This window comes from Nannobrachium achirus (assembly GCF_963921795.1).
Source record: "Nannobrachium achirus genome assembly, chromosome: 21".
NCBI lineage: Eukaryota > Metazoa > Chordata > Actinopteri > Myctophiformes > Myctophidae > Nannobrachium > Nannobrachium achirus.
Genome location: NC_137828.1, coordinates 19,831,505 through 19,856,012, shown reverse-complemented (window position 1 = coordinate 19,856,012; position 24,508 = coordinate 19,831,505). Strand labels below are relative to the sequence as shown.

Sequence of the window (24,508 nt, the reverse complement as noted above, 5' to 3'; positions counted from 1 at the left end):
AACGCAGAGTGCAATTAACATGAAATCGTGCACACACGTTCCCACTAGGATGAGGAAGAAATGCCACTTCAAAATTTTGAAATCAGCCTAATGGTGGCAATTTGTGGTTTTACCTATAACTCCACCGATCAGTTTCAAACTTTGTAAGCGCACTCCCTATAGGCAAAGGAAAAACCCTTTCCTTGCATTTTTCACATCAGCCTTTTATAGCGCCACCTGGAGGCCGACTTATGTAAGACACATTTTCGGATATTACTCCTTCAGATTTTACTCAAAATGAACACAAATCAGTACACAGTATCTCTACAGTCATATGATCAAGACGGATCTGTCCTGTATTAAATATTCCATCCTGATTGGCTAAGATTGGCCTCCAAACTTTGCAGGATTGATCCGTTAAAAACAAAATGCCTCAAATCAAACACTGCGTGCAATTGTAATGAAATTCTGCACGCACATTCGCAAAAGGCCAAGGAAGAAATAACACTACAAAATGTTCAAATCAGCCTTGTGGTGGCGCCATGAAAGGCCTAAGATTGGTGAAGAACACCCTTTTTACATTGGCCTATTATACCAGGACGCGTGGCTGGTGGAGACCTGTGCTCGGAAGAGCACTTCTTCTAGTTAAGGATATTATGTTTTCAATATTAAGGACATATATGGGAATGCCCATATTTGGTAATGTCCATATATGGGCATGTTTTGACATAACATAAGAGAAATCTCGTAGCTTGGTGAGTTAGGGCCTTGATTTGATGCCTGTGGATCTACATATATGGGCATGAGGGGGTACCCTAACATTCTCATTTTCTTACGTACGTTTTATGCCCATATATGGAGATTCCTATATTGTCAATATTAAGGAAATTATTAAGAATATTATGTTATCAATATTAAGGACATATATGGGCGGCGTGTTCCTCCCTCCGCATCATCAGCGCCCACACCCTAGGTGGGGTTGGCGATAGGGCCTTTCTGTGTGGAGTTTGCATGTTCTCCCCGTATCTCCTAGGGTTGATACCCTCACAAAAACATGAACAAACTCCCCCCAGAATGACAACAACTAGAATCGTCAGAGAAACGCTGTGCTTGGCCAGATGGCCAAGAATCGGCGCGTCACCCTGAGGTCACAAGTCACCCTGAGGTGTCTTACTAGCGTATCAAGCATTCATGTTATATGCTATTTTGTGCTTGTTCTCTTTTAGACCACATGTCTACCCCCACGTGCACCCTAATCTTCAATAAAACTGGCTAAAGGCCAAAGACTTTCTCTGTGTGTTCTTACAAGCACCTGTGGTGACGACTACCCTACTTTGAGCCACCCTAGCCAGAGGCTGAGTCAGCAACAAATGGTCCTTCGAGTGCCGGAATAGAGTCGTTGCCATGGAAAATACAGAGAACAGTCCTACCGGTTCAGCACACCCAACCACCCATCCCCCAAGGACCCCCAGTCGCAGAGCAACCCAAATGCCTGCCCATTTCAAAGACTTTGTCGTCGATTACGGAACCAGATCAGCTCGACCTTCACCCAGGCGTGTAGTAAGTCCATCAAGCAGCCATGCATCAACGACACACTATCAAGATCAGTCAAGTCCACCCAGTAGCCTCATGCTGCAAATAGTTGAGACGGCTAGACTTCAGAGTGAGACAGCAAGACGCCAGACAGAGCTTCTCGAGCAAGTCCTGTTAAGGTCCTCAGCCCCGGCCTCCATGGCCTCCTCCAGAGCGTCCTCCCGACACTCATCACCTCGGGCCCCTTCCCTGAAATCAGTGGGGATACAGCCGAGCCCCGACGTACACCAAAAGGCGTTCCATTTCAGAGCTACTGAGAGACCAACGGAGAACCCCTCCTCGCCAGTCATGGCTGAGCTACCTTGCTCTCAGTCAAACGCTCAAAACCCTGCAGTCCTTCGCTCACCTCACGACAAGATCACGAGGCAGCCGACATGTTGGAGGAGAAAACTATAAGTGTGGATGTTGAGGAAACTCTGAGATATGCCACACCGCTCCTGCGCATTAACTCGCTCCCTGCCAATTAAATATGGGCTTTTTGGCTCATATTGCCATAAATCTCCATAGACTTCCATGTAATTTATAGTGCACAGATCATGCACGGCACGCCCATGCACAGATCATGCACCATGTTTGTGCAGGCTGTTCACAGCTTTCAAACAAAAAAATCAGATTGGAAATCCGTTCTGGCATTCTTGAGAAAATAGCCATTATGTTTTACATGTTATGTAAGCAAAGATGGCTGCCCTCTATGAAAGATGGGGTTGTATGTGGGGTGGAACATACAAAATCGCGATTGAAATCATGTTTACTAGATTTAATGGGGTCCAAAAAAAAAAAAAAAAAGTAAAAGTCGATTTAAGTCGTTTGGCAGGGAAGTCCATAGTGAGATAGTTGATCTGAAAGTCGTTTGGCACTGAACTAGTTAAGGAAATGCCAAAGTTACAGGCCCCCAAAGAGGCAGTGATGGCCTGTCTTCGGAGCACAGAGCGCTGACTGGGAAAGGGGACACAAGTAGTGGAGATCCAGGAACTCACAGATGGCCAAACCTGGAGGTACATAGATACTGCCAACAATCCTGCCGATGATGTGACACGTGGCAAGAGCCTCGCAGAGTTATCCCATCCTAACAGATGGGGTCAGGGCCCACAGTCCCTATACTCAGGCCCAGAAGCATGGCCTGTGTCGCCTATCACAGAAACACTGTGGACTGACTAAAACAGTTCCCCTCATGGTCGACGTCACTCAGCACTCAACCTTTGAGTCCTTGGTGGAAGCCACCTGCAGATCTGGAGACAAGGCGGCCGTCCAAACATCCAATCTCACTGCCTTGGACTACCAGAAAGCAGAAACCAACATACTGCAACAAGCACAGATGGACATTTTTGAGGAGGAGTACCAGGCCCTCAAGGCAGGCAAGTCCATTTCCCCAAGCAGTCGCCTAATTATGCTGTCTCCAGAGTATGACCCCAGCACAGGACTCATCCATGTTGGGGGTCGACCTCGTCGAGCGGAAGGCCTCAGCAATGAAGTACAGCACCCTATAGTCCTGGACTCTAAGCATCCAGTTACACCACTTCTAGTAAAGCAGTATGATGTCAAGCTGTGTCACCCCGGCCCAAAGAGGGTCTTTGCTGAGATCCGACGACGCTTCTGGATCCTGAGGGGCCGGGAAGCAGTACGTAAACACCAGCGGCTGTGCCCAGAGTGCCAGAACTGGAGAGCAAAACCTAAGGTGCCCAAGATGGCCCACAACTACCTTCTGATGGGGCGGCCTGACTCATCATTACCTCAGGTGGTCTATCCTGAGTCAGAAATCCTGAGCCGAAGAAGATGGCGACATAGCCAAGTACTGGCGGACCAGTTTTGGAGCCAGTTCATAAAGAGGTACCTCCCCACTCTTCAGCCTAGCCAGAAGTGATCATGACCGTGGTCATGATCATCGACCATCAACTTCCCAGAGTTCGCTGGCCAGTAGGCAAGGTGAAAGACGTCCACATCAGCATCGATGGTCACATTCGTTCAGCAGACATCCAAGACAAAGTCTACCACCAAGCAGTGGCCCGCCTGATCAAGCTCCCAGCGATCCCTGAGAGCGACCATGACTCCGCACCCCCTACCAAATGTCCATAGCCTCTACAAGATGTACTTTCACATAGCGAAAGTAGGAGCGGCTGTAAAATAGAGTCTGAGTCTTGCTGTCTCACTCATGCATGTTTTACACAATACGCATGTTTTACACAATATTTTGCCAGCAGCCTACATAGTAAAATTAGTTAAAGGTATTTCTGTATGTTGCTCTTTAATTTGATTGTGGATTTTGTGTATCAAGCACTCATGTTATTTGCTATTTTGTGCTTGTTCCCTTTTAGACCACATGTCTACCCCCACCCTAATCTTCAATAAAACTGTCTAAAGGCCAAAGACTTTCTCTGCGTGTTCTTACAAACACCTGTGGTGACGACTACCCTACCTTGAGCCACCCTAGCCAGAGGCTGAGTCAGCAACAACAGTAATTTTTTTCTATAAAATGCAACATTTCCTTTAGTACACTCCCAGACTATCAGCAAGCTGAGGTAAATTGTCAGATTTCCAAAGACACTTTATAGTCACTATGTACCGTAGGTTGGCAATCATCTCCCACAGTGATCTGCTCTACATTTCTTTCCAAAGCAGAGCCACTCTCTGACCATTTTACCCAATGTGAACCCTTCTGTGTCATTGGAGCACCCGGTTTCTTTCCCCACCGGACTGCAGCTGCAGGCAGCCTTCATTGCCCTTCACGTCACATAATGTGCACACAGAGAGGTCATTTCAGCTCCGATGAGGCCCTGTTGTCATGTTCAACAAGGGTCAACAGCTCTTAAAATTGTCTTCAAATATAATTCAGTCACAGCAAGCAGGTCTGATGATGTAGATATTGCTTTGCTCCTATTTTTCTCCTGCACCGTTGGACCTGTCGCCGTGAATTCCGTGAAATAGCACTCAGAGGAGCGCACTTTTCAATTAAAAATAAATTGTTTATTTCTAACCTGATTGGTGTGTGTTTCCTGGTGGGTCTTAACTCATTGACTGCCAAGGCACGAGTTTCACGAGTTATTGCAGTACTCCCAGGCTGCCACAGCCCGAGTTTCCCGAGTTGGAAGCCATTTTGAAAAAAAGAAAAAAAAAAAAAAAAAAATTCAAAATTCAAAATTTTTTTTTATAAAAAAAAATGCCTCAAATGTATTAGGCATGATCACAATTGTGAAATTGCATGTTTAGCCCCATAGCAAACACATCTTTCAAAATGTCAAAAATGGCTGTTTTGTCTGACTTTGAAGGCTTGTAACTCATGAAGGCCTGAACGGATTTCCAAGCGTATTTTTTTGTTTGAAAGCTTTTAAAAAGTACTACACATATAATGCATATATGGTGCATGGGCGTGCACGATCCGTGCACAAAAGATTGATCCGTGCACTCGAAATTTAGGAAGGTGGCAGTGTTTGTTTTGTCTGACTTTGAAGGCTTGTAACTCATGAAGGCCTGAACGGATTTCCAAGCGGATTTTTTTGTTTGAAAGCTGTTAAAAAGTACTACACATATGATGCATATATGGTGCATGGGCGTGCACGATCCGTGCACTAAAAATTGATCCGTGCACTAGAAATCTAGGATAGTGGCAGTCTGGTACTTGGGGGCCATCTTGAAATGGCATTCAATGAGTTAATGGATGGATTGCTTTATATCCAGGCTTCCATGATGTCTGCTAAGAACGACCCTCTGGGCCCGCTGCCTCCTGGCTGGGGTGAGTTCAGCTCCTTAACTTCCTCTTCTTCTGTGGTTGTGACACATTAGAGATCAATCAATGTGACAGAGAATCTCAATAGGATTTACTCTGCCTGCTAGATGTTCACACGTTTGTTAACCACTGTTCCTGGCGTCCCTATTTTGTCCATGTCGTCATATCAAAGTTTGTCCCAAAATATGTAAAATGGCACATCTATAATGCTTCTTTCCCACCGGATGCGATAAAGATAACGATAACGATATGTCGGCGTTCACATCAATTATGACGGCTTTATCGTTGTGGTGTGGACGCTAGGGCATTAGTGAAAAAGTCGACAAGTCGATTCAGTTGACACACAAGTCGACTCCCACCAGAGAAAGTCGAAGTAAAAAAAAAAAAAAACATTCTATTGTGAAAATAGCAGATCTACATGCTCACAACGCCTCGTGTTGAGAGGCGTTGTGAGCATGTAGATTGGCTATTCTCACAATTTCTGCCTCTATATATTTGACAATTTGGACAGTGTTTAATTTGTCATTTTAGAGGCATTAAATTAAATTAAATTGGCACTTTAGAAATGTGAAGATACCCTCTATACTTTATGTTGGTTTGTTTACAGTTGAGTGAGACATTAAGTTAATCATCTGGGGACCCCCCAAAACCCAAATTAATTGGAGGGTCGTGTGTGATGTGATGACGTCATCAAGCGATAAAGTCGACGTCAACTCAACTTTTTACTGAGTCGACTTGCAAAAATCACAAGTCGTTAAAACCCATGGAGCCAAACTCGTTCAGTAACGAGATAAGGCCACTGGAGGTCGCTGTGCCAAAACTAAGTTGTCTCGTTGAGAAACGAGACAAGGGGTTAACTGTGCAGCGTGCAGCTGCGCGCATGTTGTGTTCCCTGTGAAAGACCCTGGTCCATACGTCATAACGTGGCTCGCACAGAAACAAAATGGAGCGACTAGGCTGCATACACTTCCATTCTATGCTGAAACATAAAAAGGGCTTTAATAATAATAATAATAATAATAGCTTGAATTTATATAGCGCTTTTCTAAATACCCAAAGCGCTTTATAACAGAAAGAAACAACAACTTTATTAGGATAAACTTTAAAAAACAACAAAATACAAATACAAAAGAGTTAAAAGTAGGTCAAGTACTAGGGAGGCATAATTTGCCAGACCTCAGCTGGGATATGCTTTATCTCTGAATAAGGTGCGGGAAGCAGAGATCTGATTGTTTTCACGGCGACAATTTACCGCGATGGTCGGCCCCGGTTTGGATTTTAGTTTCGCGAGCGTTTGTAAACAAATGGATTATCTTCCTCTATCGTCAGCGGACACTCACATGCACACGCACGAAGCTTCCGAGGCTCTTCAAAATAAAGCGTAAGTGAACGGCGGCACCAGCAACAGCTAGAAATGTTGGAAACCTTGGCTTCCGTTGTGTTAATGCCCAAGTGGACGCTTCCATCCACTTCATTGAAAACAATATTTTGTATCTTTATCGTTATCGTGCCCAGTGGGAAAGGGCCTATAGCCTTCAGGTAGCTACAGTATTTTTGCTATACATTTTATGACAAAATAATGGGGCTTACGTTTTACGGTGCTAATATCTCTTTCTGTGTGTGTTCTGTTTGTGTGTGTGTGTGCGTGCACATGTGTGTCTCCAAGCAGAGAGGCGTGTGGACTCCAATGACAGAGTGTACTTTGTCAACCACAACACTAAGACCACCCAGTGGGAAGACCCTCGTACGCAAGGGTGAGCAAGGCTGTACTGCAGCACTAGAACTAGAAGCTCTGGTCCCTCCGTCAGTGTACATTTAGCCACTGACTAGTTTATATATTAAAAGAGTAGTTCACCCCCAAAATTAAAATAAAAATAAAAAGGGGTACATTTATTGTAATCAAATTTTCGTCTTAGGAATGCAAAAAAAACAAAAACAATATTATTGAACTCAAGTCTCCATGGCATGAGTAATCAATAGAAAAAAAGCATTTTTGGGGGTGAACTACTCCTTTAAATAGTGCATTTGTTTTCAACAGGTGGTATTGCAGGTGGTCCCTGGCCTTGCATTCAGATTTATTTATTTATTTTACTTATATTTGCTATTCTTCCTTTTTGTTTGCATGTGAATAATATTTTGAGTCAAGATGGTGGTCCCTGGGTCAAAATCTGTTGAAAACTTCTGAAATAGCGTACTGTGTGTGTGTGTGTGTGTGTGTGCGTGTGTGTGTGTGTGCGTGTGTGCGTGTGTGCGCGCGTGTGTGTGTGTGTGTGTGTGTGTGTGTGTGTGTGTGTTTGAACAGGCTACAGAACGAGGACCCTCTTCCGGAGGGCTGGGAGATTCGCTACACGAGGGAAGGGGTCCGCTACTTCGTGGATCACAACACGCGGACCACCACCTTCAGTGACCCGCGCACAGGAAAATCCTCTGTGTAAGAACAAACCACTAAACTGTATGACCCATGTTCCTCCTCCAAACCACTAAACTGTAGGGCATTCATATCATAGTCAAATTATTTATATATTTCTTCATGGTTTCGGAAATGCGCACCGGTTCTGGTTAGGGTTAGTTTTAGGCATAGTTTTACTGAGGTTAGTGTTAGGATTGGGTTTAGGCATAGTTTTACTGAGGTTAGGATTAGGGTTAGGTTTAGGCACTCACTATACTGAGCACACACCGCATTTCCGAACGCACCCTTTGATACACTCGGACTGAAACACCAGCAGAAAACAAACACTCTCCCGCCGCTCAGGTGGTGGCGGTGCAAGTGCCAACATGGATCTGTCCCATTTCCCATATTCCCTCCTGATTGGTTACCATTGCTTTCTAAAGTTTGTGTATGCGACCTGACGGTGGCTTATCTCCTGATTAGGGAGTCTTACTGGTTAAATAAATAAAATATGATTGATTGATGATGGGGGAAGCCAATCAGCCATTTTAGAGTAGCTTGTTGTCTAACCCTTTTGACTCCTTCCGCTCCTCCAGCACCAAGGGGCCTCAGATTGCTTACGAACGCAGCTTCAGATGGAAGCTGGCCCATTTCAGATACTTGTGCCAGGTAAGTGTCTTTCTTTATCTCCCTTTTCTCCCCAATGTCTCTCTCCACTTCTCTCTGTTTCTCCACTTTGCTCTCAGTGTGAACGTTCTGCTCTCGACATCTTTGGCAAAACCACCTCTTGTCTCACGGAGGTTTACAAGCTGCTGATGTTTGATGTCTCGTCTGACACGTGCTCTTTGTCTTTCTGTCCTTGCAGTCCAACGCTCTCCCCAGCCATGTGAAGATCAACGTCTCCAGGCAAACACTGTTTGAAGACTCCTTCCAGCAGGTGAGAGAGGGTTCATTATTTACATGTTCTTATGTGAGATGTATATTAGGGCATTCACAAATAGTGATTTTTAGTATTCGAATTATTCGACCTCAAAGTATTCGAATAGTCGAATATTCGACAGGACTGGCCAAACTGTCAAATATTAAGTAAGCAAGAGGCAGATCTACATGCTCACAACGCCTCGCAACGCGAGGCGTTGTGAGCATGTAGATCGGCTATTTTCACAATATTTATCTGCGGAACCGAGTCACATTAAATGTAATACCTGAGAACCCCTGGTATAGAGCATTAACACATTCATCCACCAGGGGCATTGACAACTCATTCTTATGACTTAATTTCTAGAATGAAGTTACTTGAATGTTTAAAGGGTAGGCATAAGCTCAGGCTTCAGCCCTACACCTTTTTGGTCTGTCTACTATTATTTATTTTCTTTTCAATGAAAGAAAAGATAAATGCATTGTATTACTTTATTTCAATGACCAAAATAAATAAACTACTACTACTACTACTACTTCCTATCTAGCCAAGCTTTATAAACTATACATTTTTTAAAGAGAAAACAATAAAATAAAATAAGCGAATATTCGACTTCGGTGAACAACGTCGAATAGTGACTTTGATATTCGAATATTCTAATATTTGGTGAGTGCCCTAATGTATATAGAAAAGATTGTGTGCACATCTCAAGCCTATATTCAGGCCAGGTGCTGGACATCAAGGTATCAGATAATGAAAAGAAGAAGAACGCCCGCACACTGTTAGTATGCTCCAGAAACTCACTTTTTATTTTAGGCAACTGCAACGTTTCGACAAATAAGTCTTCATCAGGCAAAAGTTATAGTGACAGAACCCCTTTTATACAAAACCATTGATTGATGGTAAAGCATGACACCTGGGAGTAGGGAGGTGTTCAAACCACCCTACTCCAATCACAGGGACTGGATACATAAATCCTTATCCACCCCTCAAGGTTAAAATACCTGGACAGAAAAAAGACTTTCACATTTTTCATAATACTCAAAACTCCCATACAATATATCAGTGACGGAGTACCGGTACATGTTATGAAAAACAGGATATATATATCCTGTTTTTATCCTGAGTTTCTCGAGCATACAAACAAGCGTTCCTCTTCTTTCCCTTATGTGACATGTACCCAGATAACATCTGGAATATGATATATATTATAATATATATTTCTTGACATATTTACTGTATATATTTTATCATAATATCATCATCGCGGATCATAGATTATAGTATGCCCTCAAAAATAGTCTAGAACACACCACTGGGTAGAAATCACTTGCTTTAAGCAAATAAAATAAATAAAGAATAAAGGCTGGAACATAATACTCCCACAGAGGGTGGGGAGGATTGCAGAGTCATTCTGACAACGCACACCTTTTGAAATCTCTGTGAATGGCAACAAATCTGCTTCCTTATGCACTGAATAAAAGTTAAGTTGGTTGTGCAGAGAAAGGATTAATGTCACTGTAACGACGAGTTGGCAGAACAAAGACTGGATATGGAGCAGTTTGAGGAGCAACTTGCAGAAGTGGTTTGGTAGCACAAGCGTTTGTATCAACCAGACTTGAACACATACTGTAAGAACAGCAAGGTCATCATTAACTCATTTGCTGCATTTAAAACGGTTCATGCACGGACATGCACCACCATGTGTGCGTGCCGTTCAGCTTTCAAACAAAGACATTCGCTTGGAAATCCGTTATTATTAAGGCATTCATGAGATAGCCATCATGTTTTCTTCATATGTAAACAAACATGGCTGCCATGTTTGAAAGATGTGGTTGGTCTGGGGGTCAAACGTGCATTTTCGCAATCGTGTTCATGCCTAGTAGATAGTAGGAAGTAAAACAATAAAAGTTTTCGGCCCCAACTCGAGAAACTCGCAACGGGAATAACTCGGGGAAACTCTGGATAGAGCAGTCTATGAGTTAAGTGTGTGTGTGTGTGTGTGTGTGTGTGTGTGTGTGTGTGTGTGTGTGTGTGTGTGTGTGTGTGTGTGTGTGTGTGTGTGTGTGTGTGTGTGTGTGTGTGTGTGTGTGTGTGTGTGTGTGTGTGTGTGTGTGTGTGTGTGTGTGTGTGTTCAGATTATGGCCCTGAAGCCTTACGACTTGAGGAGGAGGCTCTACGTCATCTTCAGAGGGGAAGAAGGACTCGACTATGGTGGACTAGCCAGGTAATAAAGACTCTCACACACACACACACACACAGAAAGAAACTAAATGTACCAATTAATCCCTTTCCATCTTTTTCTCTCACACTGTTTCCCTTTCCCCTCTGCTGTAGAAGATATTATATTATCATGATTGATTATGTGTGACGTTATTAGAGTAGATTATGTGCTCAATTGATTATATTAATATCCAGTTCTTTATGATGCTACTGAAGCCAAGTATAACTACAGTGTCTGACCATTCTTCTTGGCAGAACTACTTCGCCACTGACCAGAGTGTTAAACATGATATCATGTTACATAAATCATAACCACCACCACTATAGTGCCGATCCCGCGATGACTCGCGAAATATTAAAAGTATTTACAGTGCCGATCGCGGGATGACTCGCGAAATATACTGTATATACAGTAAAACTGGGCTGGCTACCTACCGTCCGTTGAAAAACCCTGGCTGGCACACAATAGTGATCCCATCTCATCTTTACAGTCCATTTTCTCCAAAAAACACTTGATGCCAAGGATGGCATTGGATTCTCACTAAAATAGCACAAGCATAAAGGCATCCATCTTCTATCACTGTTTACGTTTCGGACCAGAACTACTTCCGGGTGAATCTCAAACATTGTCAAGTAGGAATTGTGAGCGCAATCTACTTCCGGCCTTCAAAATAAGAGACTGGCCGCGGACGGAGAAAGCGAACGGCACCCTGGACAATTAACCCTTTCATGTCGGCGGCACTAAATCGGTTTACGGTACATTGTCTTGTCTCCTAATTTTCTCATTGATTATTGATTGATTGATCTGAATTCCTCCACACACCCCTCTCTCTACTTCTCCGTCTCCCTCTCTCTCTCTAGGGAGTGGTTCTTCCTGCTGTCTCATGAGGTGTTGAACCCCATGTACTGTCTGTTTGAGTACGCTGGCAAGAGCAACTACTGTCTGCAGATCAACCCCGCCTCCACCATCAACCCTGACCACCTCTCCTACTTCTGCTTCATAGGACGCTTCATCGCCATGGCGAGTGCATACACACATACGCACACACACACACACACACACACACACACACACACACACACACACACACACACACTTAACCCATTTAGGCCCGTGCTGTGAGCTTTTAGATCTGCTATTTTTTTTTTTTTTTTTTTTTTTGTAAGTCTTTGAATATATCTTTCTAACTCTTACGGTGCCTATCCCGAACAAGTTCGGCTTTATTTCAATCCAATCCAATATTTTATTTGCTATTTTACTTACCCCGAGCTGCTTGGAGCAACATGGGTGGTCCTTGCTCGTCCAGCGCTAGCCAACGAGAGACGCTAGATGGTCCGACGATTTATTCCATTGAAAATGGTTTAAAATAAAGTTTAGAGCCCCCCAAAAAAACCTCAATATATACTGTCGGCGGCGCGACGTATGCCAGGGTGCCTATCCCGAACTAGTTCGGGATATTTAATAAAATGAATTATTTAATCGGAGGCCTCAACGAAACCCCGGTCTAAATTTCCATCCATGGCCGGGACTTAGACTCGGCCATCCACGGGCCGTAGTCGCGCTAACGGCCGCATCGCGCCGCCCACTCCAATGATAAATCACATCTTTAGACAGGATTTTCTCCGGATTGTGTTCCCAGACCCAAAGAAAAAGTTTTTTGCGACTGAAATAGCTTTAGATCGGGCTTCTAAATGGGTTAGCATTTTGGCTACGTGTCAGCTAGCTTCCTCCTATCGTCACCCATAGCATTGGCTGGAGTGAAATCCCAAGGCACTTGGGACAGTGTCGACGGAAGCTAGAGCGAAGGTCTATGGAGAAATTTCTGGCACTCTAGCGACCCTTGTGGCCGGCGGCACTGTATGAGTTAAAAGCGAACATTTGTAAATCAAATATTTGCTTCTGGGGGGTCCCTGGAACAACATTTTGAGATGGGGGTCCGCGGCCAAATACATGTTATTTTGGGGTTCCTTGACATGAAAAAGTTTGAGAACCACTGATTTAAAAGAAGGATTTAGAAGACATTTTTAGAATCGGGTCAGAAATATTCAAAGACTTGCACAAATGTTCACTTGAATGTAATATGGTACAGTAAATTATTATAGAATCAATTACACTGTAATAAATACATTGAATTATCAGAGGTAGAAAAAGACAGACTTACAGACACACACATGCTAAACAATAACAGTACTAAAGTGTGTTCAGTCCCGATGTCTACCACACCTTGTTGCTTTGGGAGGGGTCGTTTTTTATTGAGGGGTGTTACTGGAGAAAATGTGTAAGACCTTTTATAAAATGCCATGACCCTCCCTCTCAATTGGGGGAAAAATCAGTGACACTCCCCAAGCATTAAAATAAAAAAGATTGACCCTCCCCTACAACATGACATTTACCACAATAAAATTATGCCTAAAACCTAAACGTAGTTATTCCTAACCAGTGGCGAGAACAGAACAGAGAAGCAAGTTCTGGGTGGGCACTGCAAAATTTATTTTCTTTCTTTCTTTTTTTACTGTAAATAATTAGGATTTTTTTAGGGTTAAAAACGGGTGCGGGCGGCAGCAGCAATGAACAATAATGAATAGGCTAATATAATGCATTGAGATCCCAGCTGCACTTCATCACAAAAACACATTTCCAAATATAAACTAACACACCCTCCAAACTAAAGTAACACACAGTGAGTAATACTGCTGCTAGTGTAAAAGTCAACATGGACATCACAAAAAAGGTGAGAAGTTCTCACAGGTTGAGAACAGGTTATTTGACATCTAGGTTACAGATAAAACAGTTGACACATGTGCACAACACAGAGAAGGCTTGTAACAGCTGCCTTTCATTGTGCTGTTGATTGCCTGTGGTCAAATCTGGGTCAAATGCGCACTCTCAGACTAACATTAGTTGCTGTCTCTTTCTCTTTCGCTCTCTCCTCTGCGTGCAGGCGCTGTTCCACGGCAAGTTCATCGACACAGGCTTTTCGCTGCCTTTCTACAAACGAATGCTCAACAAGAAGCTAATCCTCAAAGACCTGGAGTCCATCGACCCAGAGTTCTACAACTCGCTCATCTGGATCAGGTATGGAGACTGCTGACTGCTAGCGACACGGCTAAGTATTGTTAGCTCGGCTGTTTGCGCTATCAATACATGTGTTGTGTGTAGAGATTTTAACTTGCCCGTCGTGAGCACCTTGATTGATTGATATATATATATTTTCTTTTTTGTATTGAATATTTTACAAAACTGTAGTACAGTACAAGTACAGTTAAACACCCTGCCTAAAAGGAACATCCCAAATAAGTCCTTTTACGGCCTTGTTTACGTCGGATGTCCTTCCATCCATCCATCCATCTTCAACCGCTTATCCGGAATCGGGTTGCGGGGGTAACAGTTCCAACTGAGACTTCCAGATTTCCTTATCCTGAGCAACTTCCTCCACTCCCTCAGGGAGTATACCGAGGTGTTCCCAGGCCAGTTTGGAGATATAATCCTTCCATCTGGTCTTTGGTCTGCCACGGGGTCTCCTCCCAGTGGGACGTGCATCGAGGACCTTCCTAGGAAGGCGCTTGGGGGGCATCCGTACTAGATGCCCGAACCACCTAAGCTGACTCCTTTCCAAGTGAAGGAGCAGCGGTTCTAGTCCAAGTCTCTGTCGGGTGATTGAACTTCCCACCCTATCTCTAAGGGAGATACCAGCCACCCTTCTGAGAAAACTCATTTCGAAGACAGAGAGCTTTGCCTTACGGCTCCTTTTCTATTAAATTTATGGACGTAACAAATAGCAAAAAAACAAACATTCACAAATCATCTGTTATAAAAACACAGGGTAGGGGAAACAAGGGGGTGGGGCTAAGGTAAGAGGGGGGGTGCTCACTTCTCGCCTCTCTAAAGGAGAAGTGATAACTACCTTCTTCTCTGGCCTCCTGAAAGGTGAGTTTTCAGGGCAGTTTTGAAGGAGGCCAGCGAGCTACATGTTTTAAGGGAAGTAGTCAAGGAATTCCACACCTGGGTGGCAGTGTTGTAGAGCAGGGGTTTTCAAAGTAGGTGACGGGGCACCCTGGGGTGCCGTGACGGCAGTCCAGGGGTGCCACGAGATAATTTGATAATATTTGTAATTTATTTGGACACTTGAAAAAATATTTAGTATCATTTTAAACTTGAAGTACAAAGTTATTTTCAGTCAGTTTGAACCAAAATGGCTATTATCTCAACGTTTTCCTCGCAACATAATCACTAAAATATCGTCACTGTCGGGCAGAAACCTCGTATTTCCAAGTTTCAAATGTGTACGTCTTTTGGTACGTCTTTTGGTAAAGTAAATACAAGACTGTCGCACAAAACTAGTGAAAACAGCCGATCTACAAGCACACAACAAGCTCACGATGCGAGGCGTTGTGTGCTTGTAGATCGACTGTTTTCACTCGTTTAGTACATTTTATAGATGATAAATACAAAACGAACGGTTTTGGACATACAAGGTTTCCACCCGACAACGATGATATGCTATAAATATAAGGTACTGGGAGTGAAAATTATAATGTAGGGGTGCCTCGGATTAAAAAAATATGTATGGGGTGCCCTGAGACAAAAAAGTTTGAAAACCACTGATCTATAATTATGATCTCCTACTGTATGTCCTACAGGGACAACAACATTGAGGAGTGTGGTCTAGAGATGTACTTCTCTGTGGACATGGAGATCCTGGGGAAGCTCTCGTCTCATGACCTGAAGCCTGATGGCGCTGACGTTCTGGTCACAGAGGAGAATAAAGAGGAGTACATCGGGTATGTACGACAACCAGACTTGCAGAAAAAGAAGAAAAAATATAAGAACACACTGAAAAAATAATGGTATTTGGTAAGGATGGGCTTTGTTATCGTTTTATTGATTGTAGCAAAAATTGAGTTTTTAGTGTAGCGACATTTTCATAAAATACCAAAAAAGTGTTTTATGCGTCACAAGCCTAGCCTGGGTCTGACGTAGTGACTGGGGGGCGTCAACTTTGGTTGCAACCTGCAGTGATCTGCTATGTCATCACAATGGCAACACGTGTGTGTGTGTGTGTGTGTGTGTGTGTGTGTGTGTGTGTGTGTGTGTGTGTGTGTGTGTGTGTGTGTGTGTGTGTGTGTGTGTGTGTGTGTGTGTGTGTGTGTGTGTGTGTGTGTGTGTGTGTGTGTGTGTGTGTGTGTGTGTGTGTGTGCAGTCTGATGGCAGAGTGGAGGTTCTCCCGTGGGGTGGAGGGTCAGACCAAGGCCTTCCTGGATGGCTTCAACGAGGTGGTTCCTCTGCAGTGGCTGCAGTACTTTGATGAGAAGGAGCTGGAGGTGAGAGAGACCAACACACTGTTATAATCACTACTTTGATGAGACAATCTTTGTAAATGAATGCCAAACAGAAGTGATTCCAACTGTTTTATGTTTTTGAGCGGTGGTAGACCGCTCCATAGCATGGCCGTGTGTGTATGTGGGTCTGTAGCCAGTGTATCCGTGTATGTATGTATGTATGTGGGTCTGTAGGCGACCGCGTATTTCCCGGTGAACCTGTGCGCAACGGTGGGGGCCGATGGGCAAGAATGGTCGCGAGCTCCCTACATCACATCCGGGACGGATAGCCCCACTCACATCATGCGAGCGCAGGCTGCACACAGAAGTCAATCCGCAGATGGGCTGTTTTGTAGGAAGAGAACGGACCTCTAGCAATGGAAGCGCGCTAATGAGAAACAACTAAAATAAGACCTTAAAACCTGGCAAAAACAGTTGAGGAGACAGTCAGCAAAATGAGGATAAAGGAAATGGTTAAATGGAAAAAATTCAATTAACTTCTGAAAAGGCTTAATTAGGCCTACACAGCCTACTAGTAAACCTAGTGGAACCGCGATCTTGCTACACGATTTGTGTAAGAGTGCCTCTCGGTCTCATCATTTTATCTCAGGGGCCGAGGGGCGAGTTCATCATCTAGGGATTTTTGCAAAATGGACACACAAGCTATTCCTAAAATACATGATATAATTTACTTTTCCAAATATGCTTCCTAATGTGTACAAACTGTACCTTTTCCTATGGAATACTTCTAATATATATTTCAATCAAAAATCAACCTTGGGAGAAATATAACCTTACAAGCAAAGTGTTGACATTTAATTAGAAACGCAGAGTCATTGTGCTGGTTTTGTATTTGTAGCAAAGTGGATGACAATAACAATTCAATTCAATGAGCTTTTTTGGAATATAAAGTCATATAAAGGGACAATTAGCAGCATTATTTAGCAGCAGGGGGGGACCAGAAGCGCAACCGGAAGAGGCGTGCCCTCCTTGGTCCCCACACTCCCACGCCCCCACCTTTGCGCGCACAGGTTCACCGGGAAATACGTGGTCGCTTCTCGCGGTCTGTAGCCTGAGGTATATGTAGGCTGAGTACCACTGAGTGACCAGAGAGGGTGCTGTTGAGTCTAGCCTGTCCATCAACTGCAATACGCACACACGCACGCGCGCGCGCACACACACACACACGCACACTGTAGTGCTGTTGCGCAGCCTCCACGACCACCGCTCAGTTCACACTGGTGTGATTTTTTTCAATACAAGCAGCAAGTTCTCCACCAGTCTCAGCCATTAACCCATTTAGGCCTAGAATTATTTAATGCTTTAACTATTGAAAAATAGCATATATACAAGCTCACAGCGCTGCACCGAGTGCCTGTAGATCTGCTATATATATATATATATATTTTTTTTTTAATCGTGATTTTTATTTTATTTTTGTGACGCGAAGCGACACGTTGTGAGCTTGTAGATATTACATTTTCATATCGTCCCATCCCTACTTGCAGCCCTATCTTGTTTGGTTTTATGACATTCCAGTGACGTGTGTGTGTGTGTGTGTGTGTGTGTGTGTGTGCGCGTGTGTGTGTGGTCCAGGTGATGCTGTGTGGCATGCAGGAGGTGGACCTGCAGGACTGGCAGAGAAACACGGTTTACCGTCACTACACCAGGAACAGCAAACAGATCGTCTGGTTTTGGCAGGTATACTACTGACCACACACACACACACATTATAGACAGGGTTCCCACGGTCATGAAATTCCTGGAAATATTTTGACATTAGAAAAATATTTTTCCAGTACTGGAAAAGTTTTGGAATTTATCAAGGGTCCTGGAAGGTCCTGGAAAAAATAGCTATGCATTGTCTTTGGTTATTGATTTTGTTAATACCTCTGAAATGACAAATTAAACATGGGCCCAATTGTCAAATATTAGAGGCAGACATTGTGAAAATAGCCAATCTACATGCTCACAATCTGCTATTTTCACAATAGAACCGTGTTATACAAATTTCCTCAACTCTTAGTGCTCGTCAGGGTGCCGGGTCCCCAGTTAAAACATGATTATTTCGGCGGTCACGGCCTGAAAAGGAGAACCACTGGCATACACTACCTGTCTTTGGGCATTGTGCATAGGAGTAAGCAACCTGTTATTGAGCTGAATTATTGTTATTGCGACCGAAGGTCGCATATACTCTGAAGAACCGTGTCACTTGAATGTCCTTCCTTCCTTCCGTATCCTCGTGACCGTCCGTATCCTCTGTGATGTCAGTGTGATGTCAGCGAGTTGTGACATCACTTCCTGTACAGGGCGGCTACACGAAATGTGGATAACACTATATATGGAGATAGTCCAGTCCATCATGTCATATGGGACTACCGTCATAGAAAGTAGCCATTGTTAGGCCGGAGTCATTGGCTGTCTAAACATGGAGATGTGGATAACACTATATATGGAGATAGTCTAGTCCAATATGTCATATGGGACTACCGTCATAGACAGTAGCCATTGTTAATCCGGAGTCAATGGCTGACTGTCTGTACAGGAAGTGATGTCACATGACATACTTTTTATGCCCATATATGAGTCCTAACATGGAGGTGTGGATAACACTATATATGGAGATAGTCTAGTCCAATATGTCATATGGAACTACCGTCATAGACAGTAGCTATTGTTAGGTCGGAGTCAATGGCTGTCTGTCTGACTGTCTGTACAGGAAGTGATGTCACATGACATACTTTTTATGCCCATATATGAGTCCTTCTGTACCACATCTCCATGTTTAGTCAAACTCCACACAGAAAGGCCCTATCGCCAACCCAACCTAGGGTGTGAGCGATAGGGCCTTTCTGTGTGGAGTTTGCATGTTCTCCCCGTGTCTCCTAGGGTTGATACCCTCACAAAAACATGAACAAACTCCCCCCAGAATGACAACAACTAGAATCGTCAGAGAAACGCTGTGGTTGGCCAGATGGTCAAGAATTGGCGCGACCTCGCCCTTTAGGGCGAGGTCATTTGGACCTATACATGGAGAAATGGAGCAAACCTGTTTGGCCTAAACATGGAGATGTGGTACAGAATGACTCATATATGGGCATAAAAAGTATGTCATGTGACATCACTTCCTGTACAGACAGTCAGACAGACAGCCATTGACTCCGGCCTAACAATGGCTACTGTCTATGACGGTAGTCCCATATGACATGATGGACTGGACTATCTTCATATATAGTGTTCTCCACATCTCCATGTTTAGGCCCTATCGCTCACACCCTAGGTGGGGTTGGCGATAGGGCCTTTCTGTGTGGAGTTTGCATGTTCTCCCCGTGTCTCCTAGGGTTGATACCCTCACAAAAACATGAACAAACTCCCCCCAGAATGATAACAACTAGAATCGTCAGAGAAACGCTGTGGTTGGCCAGATAGTCAAGAATTGGCGCGGCATGTCACCCTGAGGTCGCATTCTACCCTCAGGTGTCTTACTAGTATAGTCCTGGAAATTGGGTTAAATATTCTGGAAAAGTTTTGTAAAAGTTTTGTAAATTAATTGGTAAAAATGTGTGGGAACCCTGTATAGACCTTTTTAGGGTCCATTTGGTTTCAAATGATGAATCATTTCGCTGGGGCCTCCCCATTGACAGTTGATGAAGGATTACTTTTATCCTAATTATGGTGCTAAAGAACATAATGTGTGTGTGACTTTGCACCTACTGTGCACAACATGAAGTGGAAACTGAACTACACTTCCTAACTGCCTGCCCACTGTACCAGGACATCAGAGACCATAGGCGGCGTCAGCACAGGTGCGGGGACGCACAAACACCTGGCCGTAATTCCCAGCCCCCAGTGGCTGCAGAGTCAAAATGTACATTATCATACAGTAGTTCAGCATTGGCTGGCCACAACCAGTTGAGCCAGTCCGCTCATTGGTGGGGCGCGCTCCCGTGGGCCCATTGGGGGGAGTGCTCCCATAGGTATGCAAAATGTATATTTCTTTTGTCTTCACCTGGCAAGTAGAGATCCAGTGGAGGGGAAAAAAAGGCCTTTTTTTGCGACGGGAAGGGGGCGCACTCGATATAGGTCCAGCCCTCGTTTGCTGGACAAAACTCGGCGCCTGTGTCAGAGACACATACAGTACTTCCCACAGATCATAACCACCCAAGGAGAGTTTGATTAAAAAAAAATTAAAAAAATCCCATATCTTCTGGGTGAAGTACAACAATGTGCAAACACAGCAGCAAGATTTGTGAGCTGCTGTGATAGGGGAAGGATATCAAATGGAACACAACCACCTTAAAGAGGCGGTGCCATAGTTTTGTACTTTTTCTGGTTTTCATGTGTCTAGGAGGTTGACAGTACTTCATTAGACCCCCTGGTGTGGTTGTTATGATCAAGTATGTATTGCCTTTCTATTTGGGTTTTAGCTGTAGGCTGCCACCTTGTGGGGTCAAACGTGCCGGCCCCTCCCCTAATTACCATTCACCCAACATACGTGGGTGTGGCTAACTTCAGCTGGGTCACCACACACCATGACAACCACGCATACCAATGAACTGGTGGGTGTGGCCACATAAAAACATCATTTTAACTCTTTCTGTACACTTTTTTGGAAAAAATCTTCCTCCTAGTATAATCATAATAGTAGATAATCATGTTTTAGAGGGGGAAGAAATCATGGCACCTGCACTTTAAAGACTACTGTATACATCCCTGCACTGTCTGCATCGAGTAATCTTGATACATGAAAACTGTTCCACCCCTTTCAATTGTACATATTTTATTTTGATTGTATTATATTATATTGTGTACATTTCTGCTTTGACAATGCAAACTTATGTTTTCTCATGCCAATAAAGCCCTTTGAATTTAATTTAATTGTGTGTGTGTGTGTGTGTGTGTGTGTGTGTGTGTGTGTGTGTGTGTGTGTGTGTGTGTGTGGTCTCCGTCTCCCTGTGCAGCTGGTGAAGGACGTGGACAACGAGGTTCGGTTGCGGCTCATGCAGTTCGTCACAGGGACCTGCAGGCTGCCACTAGGGGGCTTCGCTGAGCTCATGGGTGAGTAGCGCAACCTCACACACATTTAACAAGAAGTTATTGAATACAAACAATGGTAGATTGTTTCAGGACACAGATCATCATCAGGCAGACTTAACAAGAAGTTATTGAACACAAACAATGGTAGATTGTTTCAGGACACAGATCATCATCAGGCAGAAGGTACAGATCGATGAAGTCAGGAACAAGCAGGTTCAGTAACAGCTTCTATCCCGCAGCGGTAGTTACACTGAATGCTGCCAAGAAACGATGATCAGCTTCTGCATACATGTTTAATGATGCTGTGCTGTTTGGGTTAAGTGAATTATGAGTTTGTGCAATAACGGCTGCAATTATTTACATGTTTGTCTATGCTGTGCATGCTAAGTGCAATAGGGGTTATGCAATGACGGGAAGTATGGTTCCGTGTGTGTTTTGTTGTATTGTTTTTAGCTATATTTGAGTGATTTCTTTTGTGATGGACTGATTGTTTGGCACTTTTAATTTTGTTGTACTTGTGACAATGACAATAAAGATCTATTCTAGATTAACAATTATGTTGTGCCCAGCAATGTACATTCTGCACCCTTATATGCACACTAGCAGCTGTTAAAACTTGAAAGTTTCAGAGTTCATTTAACTCTTTGTTTGCCCTTTGGTGTGTAAAAAGTTATAAAATCACTTCTCTTGGACATAATGAAGTGCATTTAGGGCTTTTTATCCCAAGCAATTTGACAATATGTTATAAGGATACCCAAAGGGATTCTCATTTTTGGACAGGTCCAGTATAGAAGGCTACAATTTTACAATCTTTTAACATTTTGTCCTGTTTTTTGGATATCAGGGAGTAACGGGCCACAGAAGTTCTGCATTGAGAAGGTGGGCAAGGACACCTGGCTTCCTAGAAGCCACACATGGTGAGTGGACTGCTGTTGTCATCATCACACCCAGCTTAGAGATGTTCACATGCTTGGCTCCTAGGGGCCAAGCACTCTAGTCCAGGGGTTCCCGAACTTTATTGTCTCAGGGCACCCCATAAATATTTGTTTTAATCCGAGGCACCCCTACATTATAATTTTCACTTCCAGCACCTTATATTTATAGCATATCGTCGTTGTCAGGTGGAAACCTTGTATGTCCAAAACTGTTCGTTTTGTATTTATCATCTATAAAATGTACTAAACTAGTGAAAACAGCAGATCTACAAGCACACAACGCCTCGCATCGCGAGGCGTTGTGTGCTTGTAGATCGGCTGTTTTCACTAGTTTTGTGCGACGGTCTTGTATGATGAAGCAGGACAAAAGACATGAGGAGATACAAGGTTTCTGCCCGACAGTGATGATATTTTAGTGATTACGTTGCGAGGAAAACTTTGAGATAATAGCCATTTTGGTTAGAACTGTCTGAAAATAACTTTGTACGTCAAGTTTAAAATGATACTAAATATTTTTTCAAGTGTCCAAATAAATTCCAAATATTATCAAATGATCTCGCGGCACCCCTGGACTGCCGTCGCGGCACCCCTGGTCTAGTCTATGTGTGTCTGTGTGTCCATGGCTGATCTCGCAAACCATTGGACTGATCAGTGCCAGATGTCTTGATGATTCAAGTTTCTTTATTAGCATAAACCCATTGAGATGTGCCATCTCATTTTAGAGGGGGTCCCCAACACAAATACATGTTACAACTGTTACATGTATACAGAGTAGACAAGACAAAATACATGGACAGGACAAAAACAACACACATACAATAACATTATGAACCTTGACAAACATCACAGCATTAAATCCTATAATATATCATATCACACATTGAGAAAAATGTTAGACTATGTTCAAAACATATGCAAATGTAGAAAAAAATAAGTAATATAGTATGGAGTCATGGAATGTATGATGGCAGGTTTACCGATAACAGGAACATACAACTTCCAAGTAAGAAGACAGTGCAAGTTTAAAAAGTGGGAATGTTGAAATAGCTCTAATATTAACCGGTAAATTATTCCAATCTGAGGGAGCTTTGAAAGAAAAGTCATGTGTACCAATTTCATTACTAACCAAATCAACATTAAAGTAAACCTGAGTAGAATGTCTGGTACGTGTGTCTTGGGCCAATAGGCCAATGAAATCTTTTTAACACTTATGTTGCAATGATTTTTTCTCTTCAATGTCTCGCGTTGCCATGGTTACCATAGACTTCCATGTAATTGTGCAAGTGTGTAAAAAGTGCACGCCCATGCCTAGATGATGCACCACGTGTGTAGATGCTGTTCACAGCTTTCAAACAAAAAAATCCGCTTGGAAATCCGTTCAGGCATTCATGATTTATCAGCCATTATGTTTTCTTCAGATGTAAACAAACATGGCTGCCATGTTTGAAAGAATGGGTTGGTATGGGGGTTAAACATGCAATTTCGCGATCGCGATCATGCCTAATACATTTGTGGAGGTCCAAAAAAAAAATTTGAAAAAAAGAAAATTGAAAAAAAAAAAAAAAACGGCCCAAACTCGGGAAACTCGGGGTTGGCACAGCACTAGTACCAATACAAACTCGGGAAACTTGGGGTTGGCACCATATGTGTTAATATGTTTCACATTTTGTGAATTCATTATCTTAGATCCATATCTCCATACTTGGGCAAGACATCGTCAATAACATGCCATCAGAAAAACATTAGCAACATCAACTTAAGAAGTTACTATTAGACCATCTTGTCTTGTGTTTGAAGGGACTTTCACACCAAGTACTGTAACAATATTTATTTGAGCATCTAAACTACTAATGTCTTTAGGTTGGGGTTTAGACTGTGCCATCCACTTGAGTTGGAACAATATTTTAAATGATATATTTGTATAGTTATAGTGCTGGGTGTGGAAGGCACATTAGTCTTTACAAATTGCTTTTCATTGTTTCTTACTGGCTAGCTATAGTTGTTCTAGGTCAGGGGTCTTAAACGTTTTCAGGCCAAGGACCCCTTAGTTGAGAGAGAGATGAAGCAGGGACCCCCACAACCTGTTCATAGATTCCATTATAGTTTCATTGTTTCACAGCATCAGTATATTTTGGATTCATTTCAATTTGTGTTTTCAGATATTTAACCACTTGAACTGTCAATACTTAATAAAGTGTATCTTTCACTATGTATTGTAGATCTACAAGCTCACAACGCCTCGCAGCGCATCTGCTATTTTTGGCTCAGGTTCCCTGAATAAGGACACTAGGGTTCAAGTGGTTAATATAAAAAAGGAGAAAAAAGTTTCTATGATTTGGAGGACCCCCTATAGTAACTCTGAGGACCCCCTGTTCTAGGTAATTCCTGTAATG

At 43.2% G+C, this 24,508-nt stretch overlaps 1 protein-coding gene across 1 annotated transcript in view; it reads left to right on the top strand.

The window, feature by feature from the left end:
- The window catches only part of wwp1 (WW domain containing E3 ubiquitin protein ligase 1), a 116,551-nt gene that overhangs the window by 90,979 nt on the left and 1,064 nt on the right, over nt 1-24,508 (top strand). Inside the window, 13 exon segments of the mRNA XM_080752146.1 lie at nt 5,245-5,299; nt 6,963-7,047; nt 7,596-7,724; nt 8,279-8,351; nt 8,548-8,619; nt 10,740-10,828; nt 11,686-11,845; nt 13,767-13,900; nt 15,466-15,606; nt 16,026-16,146; nt 17,740-17,844; nt 21,105-21,201; nt 22,025-22,097. Coding sequence (XP_080608272.1) covers nt 5,245-5,299; nt 6,963-7,047; nt 7,596-7,724; nt 8,279-8,351; nt 8,548-8,619; nt 10,740-10,828; nt 11,686-11,845; nt 13,767-13,900; nt 15,466-15,606; nt 16,026-16,146; nt 17,740-17,844; nt 21,105-21,201; nt 22,025-22,097 — 1,334 coding nt within the window.